General features: G+C 37.2%; 1 protein-coding gene across 1 annotated transcript in view; it reads left to right on the top strand.

Annotated features, from left to right (window-relative positions):
• The first annotated feature begins 242 nt into the window (after positions 1 to 242).
• The window catches only part of LOC128997032 (protein dead ringer-like), a 123,649-nt gene continuing 97,787 nt past the window's right edge, over positions 243 to 26,104 (top strand). The window contains exons 1-2 of the mRNA XM_054422610.1: positions 243 to 430; positions 11,969 to 12,016. Coding sequence (XP_054278585.1) covers positions 389 to 430; positions 11,969 to 12,016 — 90 coding nt within the window. The 5' untranslated portion in view covers positions 243 to 388. The remainder of the gene's footprint in view (positions 431 to 11,968; positions 12,017 to 26,104) is intronic.

The following is a 26,104-nucleotide window of genomic DNA, read 5'->3' as shown; positions in this document are numbered from 1 at the left end:
GGCTATAAACTTGGCGTTACCCTTAATTAATTACCGTGATCTGATCTGCCAGGCGTGCGCTCATTGGCTGATCGCGCCCTATAAAGTCTCATTGGTCCGATTATTCGGATCAAACGCGCATTCGGAGTGTTTTTTCCGATTACAATCGTAGGCTCCGCCCCTCGGCTGCTATTGGCTGATGCTGGGAGGGGCCGACCCGCGCCGTCTGCTGGCTTCAGTCCGCTCCTCGCCACGCTAAGAGCAGTGTCTGCCGTCCACTGTGATGTTCTATTAGTGTTAGTGACTCGTGCAGTTGTGTTGTGAGAACTTCCTGACCGTTTAGCCCAAGTTGTCCTCGGAATCAGTCAAAATTCGGGTCAAAAACAGAGAACCGGTGCCGGTCTATCAGATGGAGATGGACCACCGAGACAGCGACTTGGAAGGCGGCGTGGTGAGTTATCTTATCACTAGCTAGCGCCACTGATAGATAACACAGATAGTGTTTTAGTTTAGTGTTTATGTCGTTGTGGCTTGTCGAATATGCGGTGATTTAGGAACTTGTAATGGTTCAGACAAATTAACTTCAAACTTGTCATAAGGTGGTCCGGATATTACATTGGATGATAGGCTTTTAATCAGATATTGATTATTATAGTTTAAAAGGTAGTGAGATAGCAATCAAGTCAAGATAGCATAACAAACCTTTGGTCAATCTGATCAATCAACTGTTCCTTATCACCTTATCAAAGAGTCTAAAAACTGTAGAAGGTAGCCTTACGACGGTTTATGTTTTGTCATCATTATCAATGTTTATCTGCCACAACTATTCACTCGCAATTTCATTGTACCTGTCAGGCTTGTAGGCTAGCTTAATTTCAACCATCAATTTCAATTTTTAAACAAATTTTGTCAATCCCTGTACTGATGTCTCATTCCATGTCAGAATTCCAGCGTATTGCTATTGCAAAACAGGATGAATCAATGTGACAATGTTAGTTTTTGTTTTCACACTGACGTTGCAGCAAAGCGCTTTTTCGTAGTTTTTTTTTAATATTCAAACTGGCATCTAGTTTGTTTACAGTTAGGTCGTCCAAGTTTATAGTTAGGAATAGGCATTGTCAAGTTACAATAATAGTGTTTAGTTGGTCAAAATCCTTACTTAGCCTAACTTGTGCATGCTAATTATATCCTTTTCACAGACTTTTTCAAACAATTTCCTTTCTGTGCACAATTAGGGACGAGTTCAATACCATCACAGGGTGAAGCCAATTCTCCGTGAGCCCTAGCATAGTTTATTTTAGTTTTAACTTACATTCAACGCTGAAGTAACAGTTTACAATAAGTATACAAAGATGACGAAGGCATTCTAACTTATTTATTTCCATAAACTATTCTTTGAGGGGGTATGCGATAGCCATCAATATAATTGATCAGTAACGAAATAAGTGAATGTAGGTAATTGATTGCAAAAATGAGCTCACCACATATACAGGAACAATGCATATTAAATAATTTTTTTTTAAACAACCACTTACCCAATAAACACTAACAACAAACAAGAAATACATTTAAGTATGTTATCTTTATTCAATTCTAGTCATGTGTCAAGTCGCTGGGTATTCGCTAACAGTAAATTAATTATCATGGAATGTGCATAGAGAGCTCAACTATTAGAATCCAGAGTCAATATTTGTATTCCAGTGAGGCACATACATACATGCACAGGACACGTCAACAGATTACATTCTGCAAAAACACAGATCGGAGATAATACAGCACAGTATTCAAAATTTAGAGTATTGACAAAAAACCTATGCAAATTGTATGATAGGACATGTTTATCGGCCTTTGTACTCAATTGAGTGTACAAGTTTGTACATGTGATAACAGGATTATCAAAATTCTATCTAGATTTCATTTACCATCGGATCTTTTGAAATAGTTTAACGTATTGACACTGGTAAATAAACTATTTTGATGCACATAATTAATTGATATTAATCCTTATTACAGACAAACAAATGTTGATAGGATAGCCTTTATTTAATGAGGATAAACTCATGTGTTTATAATGCTCAGTACTAGCAGGATATAGTTAACTCATAACTCATTTATTAAACCAAAATAACAAATACAAAATTTGCATTTGGTCATGTCAATTAAAATAAACAATTAGACAATGGTGCTTCAATAAAACTGTACCAATTATACTTCTTACAACAATAGACTTGAATTTGATTCAAAAATAGCTATTTATTTTCTATATGGCGGTGTACTGCACAGTTTAGATTATTAGCGTGGTTCTGACCTAAGCTATCCAAGAACTTCTGGTAAAAGATGATGGAAATAAGTATGATTTTTAAGTACAATTACAGTGTATACTGCGGTTTATAGCCTACAGGATTAGTCTTCTGTACCGATCCATGGATTTTTGCACTTATCATTCTAACAGCTGTTCTTACATACCTGACTTCCTGGCTTAAACCATAGATTAAGCCACCCCCCTTAGTAGATTTCTTATCCTTATGGAACAGCTGAAGCCAATTTGATTGTTAGTTCAGTAGGTACCGTATACTGCAGAGATCGTGTTTTATTTACAATTTGTTTCTTGTCATTTCAGTCATTAAAAACCTCGTTAGACAAAATAAAACGACCTAATCATAATCAATAACTCTTCTCCTAGTTATACAAATCAAATAGTTAAGCACAAATTAGAAAATCACCCCTCAAATAATAGAATCAAAATTTCGTTGACACTATAACTTAGCCCAGTGTCACCGTACGTGAACTTTATAGACACGAAAAACTGGCTTAAGAAAAAAATTACAACAGCATGAGAAGTCCACTGGTGTTGGTTTAGTCTATGCTTCAACTTTGTATTAATAGTCAAAGCTTTAACATTGGTTTTGAGTGGAGTTATAAGTATTGTTATACTTGTATTACCTTTTACCTTTTACCTAGGTCCTCTTCTCCATAGTCGTTGAGACCAGGGAATCGCCAAAAATTCTTGTTTTTTTCCTTTTCTTTCTTCTTTGGATATTGTTATGTATTGTTGTAGGGTGTGTGGTCTTCGAAATATTCATTTAGACTATAGTAAGGTTTGTTGATTAAGTATTGTTTCAGTTTTTTTAAGAAAAGAGTGTTTGAATCTATTGATTTCAGGTTGTTTGGCAGTGTGTTAAATATTTTAGTTCCTATTATTTTTGGATTTCTGCTAGTTTTAGTGAGTCTGTGTGGTTGTAGATTGTAGTTTGTCTGTAAATTTCTGAGGTTGTATTTATATCAGGGAACTTATACAAATATATTTTGAGCACTTGATAAGATAAATAACGAAACTGGGGATGAAACACACCCTAAAAGAACCATATGAATCTTTAAGACTTAGGATAAGATTGAACATTGTCTTTCGTGTTCACACTAAGTTATGACGTGTGTTTTGGCATACTTGGTTCGCGTTGGCATTTTGATTCCGAATATTCATTGTGTTGGCATTTGAAAGGTATTTTGGCATTTCAACAGTTGCGTGGTCGGGAATGCATAGACATGACTACGGACTAATGTTATTAGTTTTTTGTCATTAGGCTATTTAATTTTTTGCTATTTGTAATTTTTATTGCCCTTGAATCTATGAATTTTTTTTACAATGTTACATAGTTTCGGAAGTCACTAGAATAATTCGACACTAAATTAATTACATTGTAAATTAAGTATTTTACTGTTTTTGCGTATTACGCTTGTAACTTGTAGGCCAGTATGTAGAAGAAATGCAGATTTTGTTTAGGATTCTGTGATTTATTTTGTTCTTCATTTGAACAGGAAGGTTTGCAATTGCAGCCATGCTTTAAGTTGAATTTAAAACATCTCGTAACTTATGTATATGTGCTGTTTTACAAATTATGATATGTTTAAAAAAGTCTAAGATTATTTTAATGTACAAACATTGATGGAAATGCATTTAATGTTGATAAAATTAAACGTGAATGCAGTGGCAATGATCTTTTCTGTGAAACCTTACGGTACAATTTTGTACGCATTTTAGGATAAAAGTTCAAGAGTTCGTTTACTGGATCACAACCTTTGGTGAGCGAAAATTCAAATTCAAATTCAAATTCGTTTATTCAGCTAAAATTAACAAAAAATTTCTTGCATTAGCTAAGTCAGAAAAAAAAATACAACTCAAGGCTTACAAATAACATTTGCAAATATGCTTACCATCTATTTACAAAAACTAATTGATCTTATCATTCTTTATTACAGTTTGAAAAAAACTCCTTGACACTGTAACATGAGAAGCTAATTAGATCATTTTTTAAACGTTTCCTAAACTTTGAATGGTTTGATTCCAACTTCAGGGACTTGGATAGGTTATTGTATAGTTTAATACCGTTGTAGAGTGTATGCTTTCTGAAAAAGGAGGTTTTATATTTCGGAATAGGTAAATCATGTGTATTTCGCAAGGGGTAGGGACAGGCTGAAGATTTATCTGAGACTAAAAATAAAGAAAAATGTTGTTTGACAAAAGTTAATGTTTGCAGGATATATAAACTGGGGAAAGTTAAAATGTTATATTTCTTGAAGTAATATCTGCAAGATTGGCGCTTGGGCAGTGAAAAAATAGTTCGCACTGCCCATTTTTGGAGTTTGAATAGAAACTTGGTGTTTCTACTCTCATGACCCCAAATTGGTACAGCATACGCTAAGTGGGGGTAGATGAGGCCATAATATGCAGAAATCAAGACTTTGTAGTTTGTTGTGTGTTTCAGGCTGCGCAACACAAATATTCCTGAGCTTATCTTTCCTGAAATGCTTTCTATATGGCTCTTGAAACTGAGACCTTTGTCTAGGGTCAATCCCAAGAACTTAACTCTGTCAGTTGGGTGAACCACTGTTTCATCTACGAAAAGGCTAAAACTCTTGTGGTGTTTGTTAGTTATGGAAAAGTGTATGAGTTGGGTTTTTTCAGGGTTTATGGTTAACAAGTTGTCATCAAACCATTGGACTAAATTGTTCGCCTCAGAAAAGGCACTCAACTCTAACCGATCGATATCGCAGCCAGAAACTGAAAGGGAGGTGTCGTCGGCAAAAAGTGTAGGTTTTGCAGCTGGAGTGGATGAAGGGAGGGAATTTATAAAAAGGAGGAATAGGACAGGCCCGAGTACGGAACCCTGAGGCACTCCCCTCACTATAGAGGACTTGACAGAGGAATATGGACGCAAAAGCCCGGTCTCATCCGCAGAACGAATCTCCACAAACTGTTTTCTGCCTTCAAGGTAACTCGAGATCCAGTTTAAGGCCAGGCCACGTATTCCCACCTCACTCATTCTCCGTAGCAGCAACCTGTGATCAACAGTATCGAATGCCTTACTGAGGTCGAAGAAAAGCCCAGCTGAGCAGTTTCTGGAATCAAGCTCATTTACTACTCCAGTTATGAAGTCATACATAGCTGATAGCGTAGACTTGCCCTTCAAGAACCCGTGTTGTTTCTTAGTAATTATATTATTACTCTCTAGGAATTTCCATAACCTAGCGACCATCACCTTCTCAAACACCTTTGAGAATGAAGAAACAATAGATATTGGTCTGTAGCTGCTGCATACTCGGGGGTTTCCTTTTTTGAAAATTGGTCTAACAACGGTCTCCTTTAGACCTCGGGGAAATGATCCAGATGCAAAGGAAAAATTTATAAGGTGGCACAGAGGTGTCAACAACTGCTTTGAAATGCTCTTAAGAAGCATCGGAGATATTTCATCTGCTCCTGCACTTTTTTTATTTTTTAGGTTTGATATGACCTTATTTATTTCCTCCTCAGTTGTTGGATAGAGGAACATTGAATTTGCAAATCCCCGGTCTGAACATCCTGTGAGACAACTCTGGCCAGCAGTGGATTTAGCCAAGTTCCCTACATTGGAGAAATAATTGCTAAATTTGTCACAAATATCATCAGGGCAGGTAATTAGCTTGCCATCTTTGCCTTCAAGAACAAGTTCACTTTTGAAGTCTTTGTTTGGTTTCTTTTTTGATTTTATGATATCCCAAATTGCTTTAGATTTATTGTCTGATGTTTCTATCTTATGAAGATTTGTTTGAGACTTAATATCAAGAATCATGCGACGGTATTGGTATTTCAGTTTTCTATAGTATATACTAAGATGGTGGGATGACTGAAGATGTTTGACTTGATTGTAAAGACAGTAGAGTTTGTTTCGTATGTCTAATACTTCCTTTGTCAAAGCCACTTTTTTTGCAGTTTTATGTTTTATTTTTTTCAGTTTTTGGGGAAACGCAGCTTCAAAAGAATAAAGAATCTTAGTCATGAAAATATCAAACTTAGTATCCAAGTCTTGGGCAACATAAACGTCACTCCAGTTCTCCTTCGATATAAAACTTTTAAATAACTGTATATTAGTATATGAAAATGTCCTTGAACGACAAAACTGTTCTCTAGAAGATGGTTGGGCCAGATTGTAATATAAGGTGGCTATCTGTGCATGATGATCAGATAAACAAGGGGTTATGACTGAACAATCAACATTTGTCGCATTAGTGAATATATGATCAATAAGAGTATGTGAGCCATTTACTTCTCTGGTATATCCCTTAACAATATTTTTTAGTCCAAAAGAAGCCATCATTGTGACTAGTTTTTGGGTTATAAATGAGTCACACGATAGGTCAATATTAATGTCACCCATAACTACAGTTATTTTGTGTCGCTTTTGATACGTATTTAGACATTCTGTGATCATGTCAAGAAACACGTCATGTAGGTTAGAGGGAGGTCTATAAGCTGCCAGTAATAACATCTTGGCATTAGTATCAAGAGCCACGGACACTGCAGCAAGCTCACCAACACCCTCCTGAATAAAATCAGTGCAATCCAAAGCCTCACAAGTCAAGCCTGGCTTACACCAGATTCCTACACCTCCTCCCTTCATGGTAGTTCTGCAGTATGATGCAGCACAGCTGAAACTATTTAGTCTAGAGTGAACTATTTCCTCCGCTTTTAAGAAATGTTCGGTCAAACATATAATGTCTGGGTGTTCTTCGTCTATAAGGATTTCTAGTTCTTCTGCCTTATTTAACACACCTCTAATGTTTTGGTGCATCATTTTTAAACCTTTACCCTGATTCCCCATTCTCTGTTGAGATAGAGTGACCAAGGGACTCCTGGAGGTTTTCGGGCTTCCCCTAAAAAATGTTTGCTGGAGAAGGTACGACATTGAGTACGGGCCTTAGGTTGGAGTTGTTTGGCTTTTATTTTAGGATGGGTTTTTGGAAGTGTATGGGTCACAGCGACATGGTCAGGTTTGTGTGGAGGCTTTGGTTCTGGTTCATGTGGTGTAAGGGTTTCCATGGCTGGGTCAGAAAGATGGAGAGTTTGAGTGGTGGTGTCAGGGGTCTGATGAGTATGCAAGGACTCAAGTAGGATGTTGGCAAGGGCTGTCTTTCCCTTAAAGTTAAGGTGAAGGCCATGACGTGTGAATAAATTGCGAGACAGAGACTTTAAGGAAACAAAAACAACGTTTTTGTACTGGTTTGAGAGCAACAACAGATTATGGTTCATTTTTGAAATCTCACTGTTTAAGGCGGGATTGTCATACCTATTAGGAAGTGTAGTAGGAAGGTAGCGAAAAGGGTTAATTCATTAGAATCTATTTTAACCATCCTAAATGGATGTATTCTTTCAGTAGCTTTATATTATGCTAATTTTAGTCTAGTTTTTGCCCAACCCCCTCCCCCATATACCCCAATAGTCAAGGCCGAGGGGCTTTATTGTCTCATTATAATTGTCCGAAGTTGTAAATCTACGGGCAATGGATTCGTCACAATCCCAGCCCATTGCAATCGTGACGCAAGTTTTTGTGTTGCACGCCCCGGCCTGCTGTTTTTGCCCCTCTAAATTAACTATTCCAGGACTTTGGAGGCAGATTGATTATTTACATTCAAAGGCCCTAAATGTGTTTATGGCTTTTGTAAAGTCTGTCGTGAAGTCTGGTTCTGTTTTTATGTAGATGTAGCCTATAAGATAGCCGCGGAGTATTGTAGGTTGGGGCAAGTCTGAGTTTAGGCTTAAGATAAAGGAAATTATTTGAATATGATAGTATGACATTATTCTACAGTAGAGTCTGTCTTCGCACGATTACTGCAGGAACTTGGCCAAGTATTGATCGCTCCAAAGATCATACGGTATCTTCAACCAAGTTTCTCCAGTTAAACGAAGCGGTCCCCCAAAGACCAAAATTCTACTGGTTTAAACTCTCTTACTTATCTATCACTTTGATAGATTATCTAATGAAGTTTAGGTAAGCTATGTTTAAATCTGTTGGTATGTAAATACATTTCATAACGTACATGATCACAAAGCTGCTATTTGAAACATACATTAAACAATTTAGGGAACATTTTAGGTGATAATTTAAACTTATGAAAACATTTAAGGTTTCGTTTCAACACTATGTTTACTGGTGAAATTCCGACAAATATGTTAAGTGTTACCATTGATAAGTCAAATTAAGGGGAAACATTTTAAATATTGTGTGAGAGATTACTAATAAATACATTTGTATAGCCTACTTCAAACCAACCATTCGAAGAAAGATGAATAAAAAAACATATTGTCAATGACTATGAACTGCTGTATAACCAAAACCGAAGACTCATTTTGTGTTCCCACGCATTAATCTTTTATTTAACAACATTATAAACAATTGCAACTATTACAATACATTCGCGGCTATACCTCGCCGGACCACCTCATGTTGGCGACCGCGCCATTTTATGGTCCTTCGCGCCGGATCGTGTTGCTCGGATTTTGAGTCGTGTTCGTGTTTTGTGTTGTGTAGTCTGTGGACTGATTACATTTGGGGCCACACCGCTTTTACGACCTATTACCTCTCCACGTGACCTCGTCGTTGTGGCTGGATACAGTCTTAGGCACGCCTCCCCCTTTAATTGTTAATCCCTTGTTGAGAGCGTTGGCCGTGAGGGATTTCAGAGAGCGTTGTACCATTGACTATTGCGTAATGAGGTAGACACCCCATCTATATGGACCAGCTGAAGCCAATTTAACTTATTTATGAAAAAGAACGTAGCTGTGAAGCCAGTCGCAGAATGCGCCGTCTAAAATTCCATTTCCACCTTATTTTTGGTTTGCGCCATAGTTGCTGGGTCATAGCAGAGCCTATAGGTCGCGGTAAGTTGTTTCGTTAGTTAAACTTGATAAGATAGTTCATGTACTCAACAGAAATCGGTAGGCCTAATTTTTATCAGCGCAATCCGTCGGTGTCTCACATCAACTACGTCAATTTTTATTTTAAAAACTGGCAACAATATTTACACGGGAATGGAATGTCTAGTTGTATTATAATTGCCAATGGTTGTACGGTGGTTCATTTTACGATGTTTTATTTTGTGCTTATATTAGCCGTTGACAGACTTGTATTTTGTATTGGAACTATCCAAAAGACTACTCCTGGTTTAATATCCCGTGCTGAAAGTTATGGCCGTAGTTAGGCTGCAAGGACTATAACTATATTGTAGATGGATTCGTTGGAGGGTGGTTGTGATTATGTCATTGGCAGTTTTGTGCAGGCCTGCAATTAAGGGAACTCTATAAACCCTGGTTTTGTACTTTTTGACGTACCGGTACATCGTCTTTTAGAAACATTAAATGTTGTTAGCTTGATTATGGCATCGGGATCCGGGATTGATTTCGTTTTGGAGTCGAACCAGCGAACTTGTAACCACTTGGGTGCCCAGACAATAATATAAATGCATAGGTGTGGAAGATCCCGCGAAATCAAAGGGATCTACTACAAAGTTAGGTTCAGTTTGATGAAAAAGTTGTTGTGGCCATCGATATATAATATTCTACAGTTATACATCGATGGTTGTGGCTTCCACAGGTTTGTACGGTTGTATCATATGGGGAGGATTAAAAATCGGTTATCACCAGTATTTGAACGATAACCTCTTTGTTTACTCTTGACCTCTAAAGAATTGCACCCTTTTGCATTACACGTGGACACATAATTTGCCCAAATCCCTTTGCAGATTCCTATCTAATCTCGGACCACCAGGTCGATTCGCAGAACCCGAATGAGGATAAAATAACAAAACGATGTTTAGAACAACGCAGTAGCCTCCGTGACGAAATCACGTTTTGCCCTTGTTCCCAGAACCCCCAAAATATCAGGGCTTTTTCAAAATCGATGAAACGAAGGAGGACTCGGCCACCCGCTCTTTTGTTGTGGAATAAAAGGGTACCGTTGGAAAAGGTCAGTGACCAGGGCCAATTGATTGATTGGCCAGATGTCAACCCTTCTGTGACATGGGTAGGCGCGGAAAAACTTACAATTAGCAGTTTCACAAAACGTTCTGGGAATTAATTTAATCACTTGTTTTGCTGTCGAAAAACCGGTATGGCAATCAGGTCGAATGTCACCGAGGTGGTTTTGTGAAAACTATCAAATCGTCTAAACGAACGTTTTTTTGTAAAAACAGATTTTTATTATTTTGGAACAATAATTAGTTGTCACGCCTGGTTGTACGTTGACATACGATTCACAGACTCGTCCTCCATTTTTTTATTTGAGTTTTTCTTTGTTAGCCTTTTTTACACATAAAGGAACATGGGGTGTATAAGGGAACGGCCCAAATCCCGTTTTTAACTATATACCTACATTTTGTTAGATAGCAAAAGTTGATAGGTTACGTTTATTTTTAAAAAACATGAAAAAACACTGACCTACTGTTAATGTCTATTAATGACGAAAAACGTAGTTGAACGTGGCATTATGATAATAGGTCAGTATTCATTTAATTTAATGTTATAGACATATTAGAATAAATAATTTAACCTGAGACACAGGCTACTCGTAGATTTTTATTTCATCTATACATTTTTCAAAATTAGAATTGTCAACAATTACATAACAGATACTCATCTTCATCTCAACTACATTTCACACTTCACCGTAACCAATCTGATAACATCAAATAAACTCCAGCTGTTTATTGTCGATTGTTGTATCAGCTGATGTGACGTCACAATCCTATTGTCAGCTGTTTATTGCTTGACACATAGAGGACTTAATATGCATGATATACTTGCATGACCTCAACTACGCCTAGCCTCACCTTGCATTACTTGAGCCATTATATCACAATACTATACAGTTCACATCCACTGTTCCCCCGTCTAAATCACTCCGCATCCAGTATTCCACTCATAATCGGCAGAACGGGGAACGAAGCGAGACGGTGAATTATAATGATGGTGTGCAGATAGGATCATGTTCTAGTTTAGACTTGGCTTTTTAACGGCTGCTAACCTGTTGCAGTGAAAAGGGTTGGCGATTATTTCTAAGTTGTCCGGAGTGAATTGTTTTGAGTCTCGAGTCGTAAGAAATGCTTGAACGCCGTAAAGACTTGGGCTGGTACTGAATTAATGATAATAATTAAGCTATTCAAAGTATGTATGGTTGGTGTGTGATCCTTTGCTAAAGTGTCAGGTTTACTATAGGCAAAATAAAGTACAATTGTGACTTCATCCATGTATGGACTTTGGTTGTGATTTGTTTTGAATATTTTTCCAACGTTTCATCGCAGTTTCATCTAGACTAGATCTTTGACGCAGCACACATACAAAACATTCCTCAATATTTAATCACTTTCAGTTCCAGTTGATTTCAGACGAATAATAATTATGAAGATAGTGATAGGTTCAGATGACATCAACATATACCTACTGTGCAAAAAACGAGCAAACAAACTGTGTTTTCCTGTTGAAATGTTTTTTAAATCTAATATTGTAAACAATCAAATTAGCAAATTAGTGCAAATTATATTTGTTTACATAATAGCCTTGGATTTTTTATAAAGGGGGTTAGGTTAGAAAATGTGGGATTTGAGGGTTTTGTGTGTTTGTTTCTGGTTATTTTCAAGACATTATTGTAGGGTAATGAAAATGTTTGTTTTTTGTTCGCAGTGTTCTCCTGACTTCATAAGCAGGCGGATGTATGAAGCTCCTGTTCGGGTAAGTTACTTGTTTATATTTTGTAATATTTAAACTATAATACTGTATTTCGAAACTAAAAGTTTATGCAGATATGGTCTTACTTTTTATGGAGCTTTTATAGGGTTTCCTCAAAAAAGTGTCTAGTACAACGTTCATTTTTTCGTTGAACATTCTTGCATTGGCTAAATGGTTCTGTACTATAAAGCATCAATTTATCGGTTTGATGAATACATTTACCTTGCAATTAATAGTTTCTGAATTATGTAAAACTGAGGGATGCATCAAGTTGGTGCACTGCTTGTAATCTTTTTTCAGCGAACTGGAATCAGTTGCATCAAACCTATTGACTAAGTCTTAAGTTAATGTTTATGCACCGTTTAATATTAAGATTGTTTTAAACATTTCTAATTCGATTTCCATCTTCAAGTTAACTCAATTTGAATACCCTGTGTTATTTTCTTTTAACTCAAATACATTGTCATCTGAGACATTCAACAAAAATACATCTCTTCATTTTCGGCGATTGCGTATAAAAGAAACGCCCAAGAACGTTTTGTATAATTGCAGCTGTCCCAAATGATTCCATTTCCAGAAAATCAGTCTCGCGTGCGACGCGAGGCGACATGTTTTTCCGAAGTGAAATCGGATTGGTCGCCAATTTTGATCCCAAGAGGCTCGGCCGGATGCGGATTGACAGGCTTGAAGAAGTTTCACGGAACTTTCCTGTCCCTCCTGTTCTTGGTAGGGCGATTGTCCGAGTGATCGGCCATAAACCGCTGTATCGGTCATCATTCCCAATGTCACGTGACACGGGTATTGTCCAAGTGACCCTGGCTGGGGTGTCGTGGAAGGATTAAACCATAGATAAAAGGAGTATAGACATGTCTACTTCTTTTAATCTATGATTATACATTATAATGGATGACATACGTCGAAATTTACACGTCAAATTAAAATGTGCAGCCAACTGTGAAATTGCAGATTTGATGCAATGCTCTATTAGGTCATACGTTAGCTTACTCGATCTCCAGAAATGTGAAGGAGTTTTTGATTATGTCTGAATTATTAGGAGATTGTGTGTTCTGTCAGGATATGCGACGCTAGATATTTTTCGCATGAAATCAGAGACGTCAAGATAATCTACACTTGGAAATAATTCATTTTGGAAAAAAATTATAATTCGCCAATTAAAGTTTCCTTTTAAGCGATTTATGCAAAAATTGTAAAATAATGAACGTTTTAATAGTTTAATCGTATAAAAGCATTCACTAACACAAACATTTTTTGAACTAGCAAGGTAAAATCACATAAAACACCAATTATCGCGAATATGGTATTTATGTAACAAGGTTGTGACCTTTTCAAATTTTTAAAATTTTCCATATTTTAAATATTATACGTAATTGCCCCTGAGGATATTCGCATTTATTACTGCCCAACGTTAACATATTTAGGGAAAGTTCGGTGTTCCTTAAGGATAAAATTATGATATTACAATATCAGCATTGAATTTTTTCTTCGTCAATTGAGTATTTTCCCCTATGTCCACAAATGACTCTATTACACCCGATCACGTATTTTCGCAATTCAATCCACGGGTTGTGAGCGTGGCCGCTGCTCGCTGCTCGTGCCGCTCACTTCTACAACCACACGATCTGCGCCTCCCGAGGCAGCGGCTGAGTTTTAATCTTGTTAATTTACCGTCTCGAAGATTCCCCATAAGTTTATTGCTGTCGTTAGCTAAAGTGCTGGATGGAAGTAATGTATGCAGGGTAATAGGATCGTAAATCTGGCCTTTACTGGCGAACAGAGCTGACAACATGATTAGCAATGTACACGAACACCGCCGAAACGGTAATCGATAATCGATCGTTCGATATGGCTTCGAATTGTGTCGGGTCGAATGAACAGAGCTGACAACATGATTAGCAATGTACACGAACACCGCCGAAACGGTAATCGGTAATCGATGATCGATCGTTCGATATGGCTTCGAAATGTGTTGGGTCGAATGAACAGAGCTGACAACATGATTAGCAATGAAGCAATGTACACGAACACCGCCGAAACGGTAATCGGTAATCGATAATCGATCGTTCGATATGGTTTCGAAATGTGTTGGGTCGAATTGGTTGTGTAACTTGCACTTATATAGGGGTAGTAGTACCACACAGGATAAATGCTGCGGACGGTGGTCGGTTACAGTATAATCGTTCATTATCGAATCATTAAATATGTCCTAAAGCGTTTTATAAAGATTATCAGTTGTTTTTTCACACCTTCTTTTTAAGCCGTAACCATCCAACGTCTACATTAAAGTCAAGAATTAATATGTGTACTCCATCGTCTTAAATGTTCCACGAGGGAAATTTTCATATTCTTGTTTGATTTTTTTTTTTAAATATTTGTATTGGTATGAATCCAAACATAATCCTTTAGTTAATCAGTCTCGATATAATTATTAAATCACACTTATCTATCTCTTCAGTGCTAACAGTAGTCAACTTTGGTCTCCTCATAAGGATTTCGACGTCACCTAGTTTAATAGCAAAGCACACCTTGTAAACAATGAAGCACTGAAGAATATACTATGTTAAAAGGCCAATTTACCCCATGACCACCATGTTCGTAAGCTGGCCAGAGCTAACTCGGTCCACTACGTCCCGATGCTCTGGAGTCCCCCAAGGATCGATTCTGCTGTGTTCTCCAATTGAGCTGTAAAGTAGACACACAATATTAGGCTTCCAAAAGCTCAGTTCCACTAATTAGTTTCACACCTGCACTATCTACAGATCTGTCGCAACATTCGTTAGTTTGATTTCGCACCTCAACCGCGACTCATTATTGGTATTTCAGGAATACTTTCTAGAGCGGTTTCCACAAGGACAATTTATAATTGTTGTTCCACATTAGCTTGGATCACTTTCACCGCATTCTGTCCACAATTAACACTCAATGATCCCTCGATGGATGAGCCTCACGACGCCCGGGGATGTCAGCTTGTTGACGATTTGCACTCTCTAGGCAATCCACGAAATTAGCAGTTGTTGCACATAGATCTGAATATACAGTACATATTGTTCCGTTGTAACTTGTATAAGTTCACGTAAGTACGATCACTCATTTGCAGTGGTAAAAACAAATTACCTTGATGCTTATTGGGTTTTAAATCAAATACGATTTCGTATGATTCTGGAATACCTAAAGGATTTACAAGAAATGTTCTATATATTTTCTAGACCGTTTTTCGAAATGCTCAATGAGAAATGCATACCATTTGCTTACCCTCACTTTGGCTGGATCATCTCAAAGTAATACATTTCAAAGGGAATTTCCTACACGTAGCTTGATCGCAACCTACCTACAAACAGAACTGACCAGAGTTCCAAGGGACTAGAGGAGGCTGCTCCATTCATGGTTTATATACGTAAACAGATGACGCAGCTACCCTCGTGTAGGTTGGGGGAGGGGGGGGGGTGGTTCCGAGAACGCTAAGGACCAAAGTGGCGAGTGATACACAAACAATTTGGAGAATCAGACAAAAAACCACTCAAATTCCTCTTCGTACCAGGCGCTTGTTGCCGCCGCGTAGGGCGTAGGTCGTCTTGTCCAGGAGTCGCGTACATTTTGTATCAGCCGTGTGGAACTTGACTGTGATTTTGGCTGTTGTTTGGTTTTATGACTTCTAAAACATTTACTTTCTTTTATGACTTCTTTTAGATCTGTCCATACTATAGCAAACGCAGGATTTTGTCATGCCGAAGGATTGAGCTTGTAATGGTGTAGATTATAGCTTAATAATATTTTATAAACAATATTGACTATGCATGGTTAACAAAGTTAATAAAAGGAATACATTATTTTAATACAGTAATATGAATGCTTAATGCAAATAAAATAATGATCAAGAATATAGTATAATTTACTTGTTTTACACTTTGAATACTCTCTTTCGCTTTATTTGCTTTCTTTTATGTGAATCAAAGAAGGGGTCATCTTAAAGAACCCTTACAAGGGTTAGAAGGGTTTCTTTGAGTTCATCTGAGTGAAATCGAGATTTAGGAACCGGAAGTATATTAACTTCTAGGAGTTAACCTTGCTGTGGCAACACACCTCAAACCTCCCCACGTCCCCTTTAATCGACTTTGAGATACATTAGACTTTTTAATCAATTTAAAACCGTTTGCTTTGCCTATTTAATAGTGTTTTAGAAGAAACTGTTCACATTAATTTAGTTACTATTCTAAGGTTGAGTTGTATTTAAGAGCACGCTATTGTGATCTCGTAGCCAAGAGGCTTATTCTATGTTATCATCGAAATTATTAATTAAAGACACATTGACTTAGTGAGCAGTTATTATTAAGGAACGCGGCAGCGTTCCGCCCCGCCAAGTCCCCCAGCGGTACACAGCTGCTGCAGTGTAGGCCTATATATACATGACGTGACAAAGTGGCTTTTTTACTCGTCTATAGCTCTGAAGAAACAAAAGCTATTAAAATAATTGTTCATCCACTGGATAGGGGCAATCATTCTTGGCAAAATAAAAAAAAGAATTTAAAAAAAGGTTGTGTTTGAGCCAAGAAAAACTAGTTTGAAAATTCACAAATTTTCCGTGTTCTCCTTCTTCTCCTTAAATGTTGACGGACCTACAGCCCAAACCACTGGCTCAATTTTAATGTTTTTTATGTTGTTTGAAAGCCCTTAGCGTGTAGATGTGCCTTTTGAGGGTCACAAGTCGGTGCGTTGACCCATAAACCCTTGGCAAGCCCTCAAAGTACGATTTTGGCCCATTTAAATAACATGGGATTAAAATCAAAACAAAAGAAGGATCAGCTGCGATTAAATCTCAATTAATTTAAAATGTTAGAGAAATTCATAGGATCAGCTGAAAAATTATTTTAAAACTTTTATAAAGTATTTTTTTCAGGTATACCGAATGATTTGAGCTACTTACTATATAAAATTACTTAGAGCAGTGATATTCCCCGATACTTTCCATTGAAAAATGCAGTGTACCGATGGTACACTGGTACAGCAGCTCGTCATTTTTAACAGTTTAATACTACTTATCAAAACATATGAAACCTAGGAACTTGAAACTTAGTACTAGAACTAAGGTTAGTTTTAACATTGTTTCTTCATAATATTGCCAAAATTTATTTAACTAAATAAGGTTAGTTTTATGTTTTGATACACTAAAACAAATAAAACAATCGGGAAAATCCGTCTACGTATGTTAAACAAGCAAAAAAGTGAATGTAAAAAGTGATATGTAAATTTAGGATAAAAATGAGTTTTTCAATATTTGTTTTGCCTTATGCTATTTCTAACAAACCTAATCTGTTTGATTACATTTTTACTTCTCTAATAAGGGCTCAATTTACACTAGTCTTTAGATATACGGGTTTAATTATCGGAACACTTATGTAACACCAATGCATTTTATGTGTAGTTGTGCCCTGGTCTACATATAAGAGAAAAGAGGATTTTTATTTTAACTGTTAATTTTCTACAAAAATAAATACAATCTAACAAAAAACCACTAAGTGGTAACACTTCCCCCGCCAAGTCAGCAACCCAAAAAAGACAATAAATCACCACTTTTCCGCCAAGTAAAACAATGTAATGTATGTAAGTTTGGCCACTTGGCGGCAGACTTTTGCTTGATCACTTTAAAAAATACCATAAAATTAGTTTCATTGAGCAAGTATCTCTCCCAATAGTACATTGCTAGATGAGAGCTTATTTTACAAAATTTGACCTTATTTGTGTCACATTTCATAAAATCATAATAGTGATGGTTTTATATTTACTGATTACCTCGAAATTATTATACTTAGTTGGACTAATTAATTAGAGAAGTTGATTTGTGAAATTATCCACCAATGTAACTTTAATGAAAAAAAAAACAAGCAAAAGTCTGCCGCCAAGTTGCCAAACTTACATACATTACATTGTTTTACTTGGCGGAAAAGTGGTGATTTATTGTCTTTTTTGGGTTGCTGACTTGGCGGGGGAAGTGTTACCACTTAGTGGTTTTTTGTTAGATTACTATATACCTGAGAAGACAACACGACAGGATCCGTACGTACCAGCCAAGTGAAACTTGACATTGATTGTTTCGAAAAACTGACGTTGGACCATCATTAAGTATTTTGGCACCTTCCTCAGTCATGTTTTCGTGTTTTCGTTATCGTGATCAGAGGAGTGAATCTTGTCCAGGAGTGTAGTTATGTTTATGTTTTGCCTCAGCCTTATGGAACTTGATTTTTTTTAGTTTCCAAATTTCAGTTTCGAACTGTAATTTAAAACTTGTATTTTGACTTATAGCTCTGTCCATGATATGGTGTTTATTGTAACAAATTGAACGGTGGGTGTTCGTCTTGGGACAAATAAACAATAACCGCGCCTCAAGCTTAGTTTGTTATTTACAATAATCGGTATAACAAAGCTCTACCATTTAGTATTTTGACTTCTAGCTGTTTCCACAATACAGTGATATATTAAGTTATTTTTAATTGACGATTGGCGATTTCTAGTGGATCTATTTCGTAGTTCCAAATCAACAATTCTTTCCGTGCCTCAAGCTTATTGTGTTATTGATAATAGGAAAATCTGTTTAAAAACACAGCTCTTGTCGACCTTCCAGTAATATGAAACGTAGGAACCGGCCAGGAATTTCATCGAATATTGTGTATATTATTTGACTTTCCAATAATTTTAAATTAATCTCATACTGTTATAATTTAACACTTGATTTTAATTATTAAAAAATTCTATTTTTAACAAACAATACGCTTTATACGCTTTAACGAGAGAATTTCTTGTTTCTTTAGATTTTGATCAGTTGATCCGCGTTGACTTTCTTCTCAATCTACAAACGTAGAGGTTAGTCAGGGTTAGGATGGGCCAACGTAAAATCTAAGGGTTGTGATTATTGTTATTTATTATTAGAAGTTTGACGGTGATTGAGGCGTTACTATAAGGTTAAAGTCCACAGATTTGTGTAGAAAAGAATAATATATTTGCACACTATTAAACCATATGCTCTCTTTGACGGGGTAAATTTAACCTCAGCCAAATTTGCAATTTTTGATACAGTATCATAATTGTAAAACACCGTCACCTATTAACGTCTTTATCAATTTCTTACTAAATAAATTTATTTATTCCTGTGAACCATTATAAACTACTTAATTAAATCAAATGGTCGAGTCCTGTCTTCGGTCGAAGCTCATCAAAAGAGAAGAATGATGGAACGCTCTGGAGGGGTGCCAACAAGAGGGTAATATTTAGAGTCGCTCATCAAGACAGTAAACACAGACATCAGTCTAACAGACGAAATGCGAATATGGATTTTACAATAGACAATCAATTTTAAACACTTGCAGTTTGGAGCACAAGTTGACCATAGAGGTGCCAATCTACGTCACCCGATATAAGTACATTGAACCTCAGGTACGATTCATTTGAGTAAAAACTTGTGTTTCTTCGTCCCTAAAAATGCACCTAAATAAGACCACACTTAAGCTAACTGCAGTGGACGAAATTGAAATAATATCTTTTATTAAATACATAACATTCCCTTTCTGTCGATCCCAAAAACATATCCTGAAGGTAAGGCAATGGGATTTTTAAGGATTATTAATTTGCTCCACTTAAACTATACTAGTGACTATCAGTTACGCTTCTATTACGTCAATAAGTCACCTAAGCAAAATATTTTAACTGTGTATTCTTTATTCACGTGGTGTAAAAAATCCGTTGAATCTTGACTTATAATTTTTTAAGACGATAGTGATACAAACAGACATGGAAACATCTACAAGACCTTTTTGCCACAAAGGTACGCCAGGAACAAATAAATGTTCATAGTACAGCAGCAGTAGAAACCAGTAAGATCAAATGAGAAGGACATACTTAGTCTTGAAACAAGTTTAATTATTAGTTGATCCATAAAGCAACACGTCATGCTAGCGAAATGTATAAAATATTTTACGTTCAATGGTTATGGAGCCTAAACGTGTGATTACTTGACCGTACATTTAAGCATGAAAACTCAAATCACGCGTAGTTAGCTAACAATCAGCTGATAATCAGCTGACGTCGAAGACGAGCGTGCAGACATGTTCGCGTATAAACACGCGGTTAGGGTCTGTTTATAAGGCATTGTTTCTGCACTAATACGGCCTGCTTTGATACTCTTTGTTTACTCTGCCATTAAACCTTCATTCCCAGATTGTTGGGAATTCAGTTTACTGTTTGTCTATTCCGCACTTGCGTACTGAAAAGTCATCGTCCGCTTGTCTGCTTGCTTTCAGGTTTATACCCTCCCCAATTATCACTTCGTAGTTAAGATTTTGCATTGTAACGCCTTTTTAAAAGATTTTTTAATATTGGTTTTGGACAAGTATACATAACAACACTAATTTTTTGGGTACACATTTCTCTCTGTTTATTCACACACTGTTAAGTTTGAGTTTTTAATTATCATCACATTTTGTGATAAATATTTCGAATTTTCAATAAGACTTCCGACTTCTCACTGATTTCATTTTACCTCTTTGGTGATCGAATTTTATTGTAATTGTATATTAAGAAACTGCATGGTTGTTGCCGACGATAGTAATTTTATTATATTTTCCTACCACTTTCAAACATACTGTAAACATTTTCTCAGCGTCCCAGTCCCTCCCTACCTTTATTTGATCGAATTGTTTTGACACCTTCCCTCTGCCTCACACACCTGTTGCGGTCGAGATCAAACGACCGATCGAACTATTGAGTAAACGACCGAGGTTTGTTTCGGTTGTCGGTTCTAAATATATGATTATTTTTTATTTTGAAATGAATGTTAACATGTTGACGAAAGCCTTATAAACTGATTTAAACCCATTCCGTGGATCAATATTATAATCGTGTTGTTTTCATTCCAGTCTCGGAAAAGTACCGCATCAATTGGAAACATAAGAGTTTTAATATCACCGCAATACGTAATCATGTTTGGAATTTTTTTTAAATATTGCTACTCTAAACTGTCAACGACAACCAAATATGTTTGAGTATTGATCGTTGTATGCTAAAAAAAAAATTAATGGTTGCTGAGTTTACGTTCGAGGATCATTACATCGGCAACCGAATAGACCTACTGTATTTCTATTCTAAGGCATTGAGTTTGCGATTGAACACTATCGTTTCTCTCAAAGTTCAATTCAAAGATCGCCATTCCGAATACTACCGACTACTAATTGGAGGCATTGAGTACTATCACTACTATCGATTCTCAACGATATTCGATTTGACAACCGACTACTATCGGCCGGCAGTTCGAGGGTGGTCCCTGCCTGTTTGATCAGGTAATGGAGTGATGGTCAACACCTTCGGACGCTCGGACCTTTCTGTGCCGCCGAACCCGACAACCTAAGTAGCGGGTGTTTGAGTTTGGTTATGGAAGGGTGGTTGACGGATCAAATTAAGACAAGAACAACAAATCGGAAGATATCAAAGCATTTTTGAGTTTCACCGTTGTTTGACCACAGTGGGAAGGTTCGTCGCGTCATTCCATGATACAGGGATGTCGTGGTAGGACTACTTTAAAATCAAACTGATTCTACGATATAATAAAATACAAACACTTTATATCTACTGAATGATTTAAAGTAATATAGCTGATGACATATAAGCAGAACTAGACATTTATTTGGCTAAGTTCAATAATTGTGCTGTAAATGTAAATTGCTGATTTCCGTCGAATGCGCCAACTTTTCAACCACGTTAAGTTGAACGGACAACTAATTGTAATGTAAGATACTGTAATTTTGTATGTCTCAGCTACTATCACAGAAACAAACACCGAGCTAGAAAATTTAATTTTTGATAGAACACCGTGAGTGACTCATTCGATTATGTTTTTTATCAATGAAGATTTCTACAGCTTGTCCATATAGATGGGATTTATACTAATACTTTAATATCCAAAGGTCAACGATTAAACATCCAATTCACGTATTGGACAGTTAATATTTTTACCAAGTATTTACTGTCGCACTAAAATACTCAACAGACATTTTCTACTTTTAAATTTATAGATACACTATGTTGTCTCCCCAGTAAATACGGAATTCGAGAGTCTAATTTTGAAATTTGACGGTCGCCAAATGATCCGAGGTAGAAATAGACGACCCCGCAACAAAGTTGCGTGCTTAGACATTAAACTGCATTTATTTAAATTTAAATATTTTAGAGATGGCGGCGAACGGTCGTAAACGTCTGTAGGCGAAGAGATATTGAGCGTTCCTGGCAACGGAGTCGGGCGGGATATTTCCCCGCTTAGGGGATTTTCCAGTTTCGAGGGATAGGTTTATTCCTTATTGCAGTATATCAACAATTATTTTAGAAGAATTGTAAAATTTTTTTTCTTTCAGTTAAGGTTTTTGCTCTGCAACCGGGACAAGTAGAATATTTATCGTGATTTATCCCTCTTTTGGGATTTTCCTAAAATGAAGGGACGGATTTGAAGAGAGACGATTTTATTCTGTAGTATTTAAAACATGTTAACCTAGAACAAAAATCAACAAAAATGATTCTTAACACGAAGTTAAATTTTAAAATCCTATGACTTTCAAGCAAGAAATGACTTGACTTTCTTACGGGATCTTTTCCCCGCTCTAGCTATAACTAGCTAAATGTACGAAGTTTGCTGTTTGCGAGAAAAACGTATGGCAAGACGAGCATAGTATGCATAGTATGGCAGATTCAAAGAACATAGTTTTTTGAGATCAACTAATGAGAACTTTCAGTTAAGTTAAGGTGCGTTCAAAGTGGAATTTTCAACCATAACCGGCAACAACTAGCAATAATTAAAATGATGATACATGAAATTTACTGGTACATACAATTCAGTTTACCGCAATATTACATTTATAAATGTTTACCATACGGTCTTTAACTTTTAGAAAACCTTGGAATTGCGGCCCAGAAAACTTTTTCTTTCGAAATTATTTGTTATTCATCTAATTAAATGATTAAGATTCTAAGCAAATAAGTTGTGTAGCTTTATCTCAATCCCAGGATACGTAAGAATGAAGTACAGACCTGTGCACGCAACCGATTTTGCACACGTAAACTAAAATCGTGTATATATTTTGACCAGAAACCATAACTTGATCATGTGCATGTTATTTTTCTACCTCCATGTGAAATATGCTGTCACGTTGGCAACCTTGATACAGCATTTTCAGTGTTGCCAATCGTCAGCGCGTGCGCCATAAACGTCGCCGTTGTCGCGATCAGCGGTTTTACGAGCCCGACAGTGTTTTGGCTACATTTTACAATTTTATAATTCATTAAAATGTAAATTCGCCGCGACAGTCGCCGCGCCGTGGGCCAGATTTGATTTACGTCCGAAATGTTAATGCTATCAAGCGATTTTAATCCGAGAAATAAAATGGATTTATGTTATGACACATTCCAAAAGGTTTAGAACGGAATCGTCTGTTAATATAACTGGTTGGCTTGGAGGAACCAAACACAATGAAGAATTTATTTGTCGAACATATTTTTACATTTTGTAGTACGTATTTATTTTAAGAGATAGTCAGATTCAAAACATTGCGAACGGCCAAAGATCGTGCAAACAAAACGACTGAATTCACCCAAGACAACGCAGAAATAAGTTATTCTCAATGGGTCAAGGTTTGATTAAAAACCAATTGAAGTCACAGGCTAGGTGCTGAATCGGCTATGGGATTGCGGATGGTAAAAGCCGTACGCATTTTCTCGGTCTGGGCTTTTGCCTAGAATTGCGATATTCAAATGCAGAGTATGTTTATTGTAGTGACTGTCTCAAGCCACAAATCACTGCAGCTACTGAAGGTGATCGCATGTTTTAATTCGACGTCGAAGGGTTTCGCGTTTGTCCGGCTTCTGTAGCGTCTTATCAAATATTGGATTTCTCCGATACAAGGTTCGACCAAGGCTTCCCTTCAATATCAAATTAAACCGATTCGTCTTCCCTAACAAGATCGCCGCTTTATCCTCCTTATGTCACACATTCCTTCACGATACTCGCTGTTTTATATCAATACTTTCTCCTTCACGTCTCCGGACTCTCAAGTTGGTTTACAACTGTCAATGCAAGCGTCTTAACTGCTGGAAAAACTTCTCTCAACAGTTCAGTATTTTCAACTCTATTCGAGTTAATGTACAGTAAAAATGTCCATATGTACTGTATCAATATGTCACATCCAGTGCTAAACGGGGATTTTTTATCCCGTCCAGTAGTGTTGTATGAAGGAGACTCAAAACTCCTTTGAGGGATAACTGTGCAACCCACTAACATTGTTTTGGATATACCAGGATCGAACTGGCCCCTCCACCTCCTCACACCGTATTCCGAGACTGACCTAAAATGTGCGTGTTAAAATACGCACATAGTGGCGTCCCCATCGTAAATAATTGATAATTGACCATTTAGGAAATTTACTGGTACAATATTTTTTATCCCAACCTCTTTTTATTAGCAAGGAACACACTCCGAGCTCCGGTACAACTTCCATTGGCTTCTTTATACCCTTTCTTTCCCTTTTAGAGCGTTTTCCTCGTGCTTAAATGTATGTTTAAGATTAAGAATCGACAAAAAGATAGCCTACAGTTTATTTTAATTTTTTTTTCTAAACTATTTATCTCGGTGTTTCAAACGAATAGAAATCTACTGAAAAGTTGTTTACTCTACCGAAATCGTGCGTTTATACATGATTGTGGGAAATGATTCCCCTTTGATCACGGTCGTCTGCCGAAGACCAAAATACCCGCACACGCCGGGCCGGGTCGGGGGATGAGGGCGGACAAAAATAAAAACATCCCCTGAGTCGAGCATGTGTGCAACCCTCCGATTGATAATGCGTGAACCCCGTGTGCCTCCGAAAATACGACATAGCAACATCCGCTGGCCTGTGATCCCCCTCGCTACGGTTGGCGATTTGATTCACATTTCGTACACATGTTTCGCCTTCTTCAGTCAACGCTTACGTGAACTTCGGTGTTTACATACAGGTTATTCGATGTCCCACCTTTACACTGGGCCAGGCTCTAGCATGTGACAGTGTTTACATAAATGCAAGTTTTGTCGTGGCTACGTTCCATTGGTGATTGGCAGGATGTGAACCCGGGACCTCAAACTATGACGTCCCGCGCTCTGCCTCTATACCAGTTTACCGTATTCACGCCACGTTTCGCGGCCTTGCCTAACACCTATGTACGGTGGGCCGCGCATCATTAATTTCAAATTAGACAAATTAATCACACGATAAATCGCCGCGCGTTGTCAGCGCGCATTGTCTTGTCACCACGCCCTCTGTGGATTTTTATATCGGTATTTATCGCGCGCATTGTTCCCCGCGCTCTTGCGCAAGTTGTAAACTAACAGCTTTGCCCGTAACTTTGCCGTATTTGACTAAATGATTTCTCCGATTTCAAAGTATGATGTCTCCCGAGGTCCCGCCCGTGCATATGTTAGGCTGTCGCATTAACACACTGTCAAACTAATTGTTTTCAGTTCTTATGCTAATGGGACAGTTATATACTTTGCCTTCTCAGAAGTGTTTGAATGGCGCCAGTCGAATTCTCAAGAAGAATCGATCTACGTCCAATGTTTGTAACAGGGCAAAGGCAACTAAGACTGAGTTTGCAGAATAAAAACTCAGTAGCTATGAACAGTAATTTACCGTACATCAAATTTTAAGAAGTGTCTACAAGTTGTATTTTTGTGTGCCTGGTAACTCATCCTTGTAGTATTTGTGTACCTGGTTTCTCAGGCTCATAGTATTCGTGTACATGGTTCCTCAAGTTTTTTGGTATTTGTGTACCTGGTTTCTCAGGCTCATAGTATTCGTGTACATGGTTCCTCAAGTTTTTTGGTATTTGTGTATCGGGTTTCTCAGGCTCATAGTATTCGTGTACATGGTTCCTCAAGTTTTTTGGTATTTGTGTACCTGGTTTCTCAGGCTCATAGTATTCGTGTACATGGTTCCTCAAGTTTTTTGGCATTTGTGAACCTGGTTTCTCAGGCTCATAGTATTCGTGTACATGGTTCCTCAAGTTTGTAGT

This window comes from Macrosteles quadrilineatus, unplaced genomic scaffold (assembly GCF_028750875.1).
Source record: "Macrosteles quadrilineatus isolate MER2022 unplaced genomic scaffold, UCM_ALF_1.0 Scaffold_6__1_contigs__length_79288215, whole genome shotgun sequence".
Lineage (NCBI taxonomy): Eukaryota > Metazoa > Arthropoda > Insecta > Hemiptera > Cicadellidae > Macrosteles > Macrosteles quadrilineatus.
This window is presented reverse-complemented; position numbering and strand designations above follow the sequence as displayed.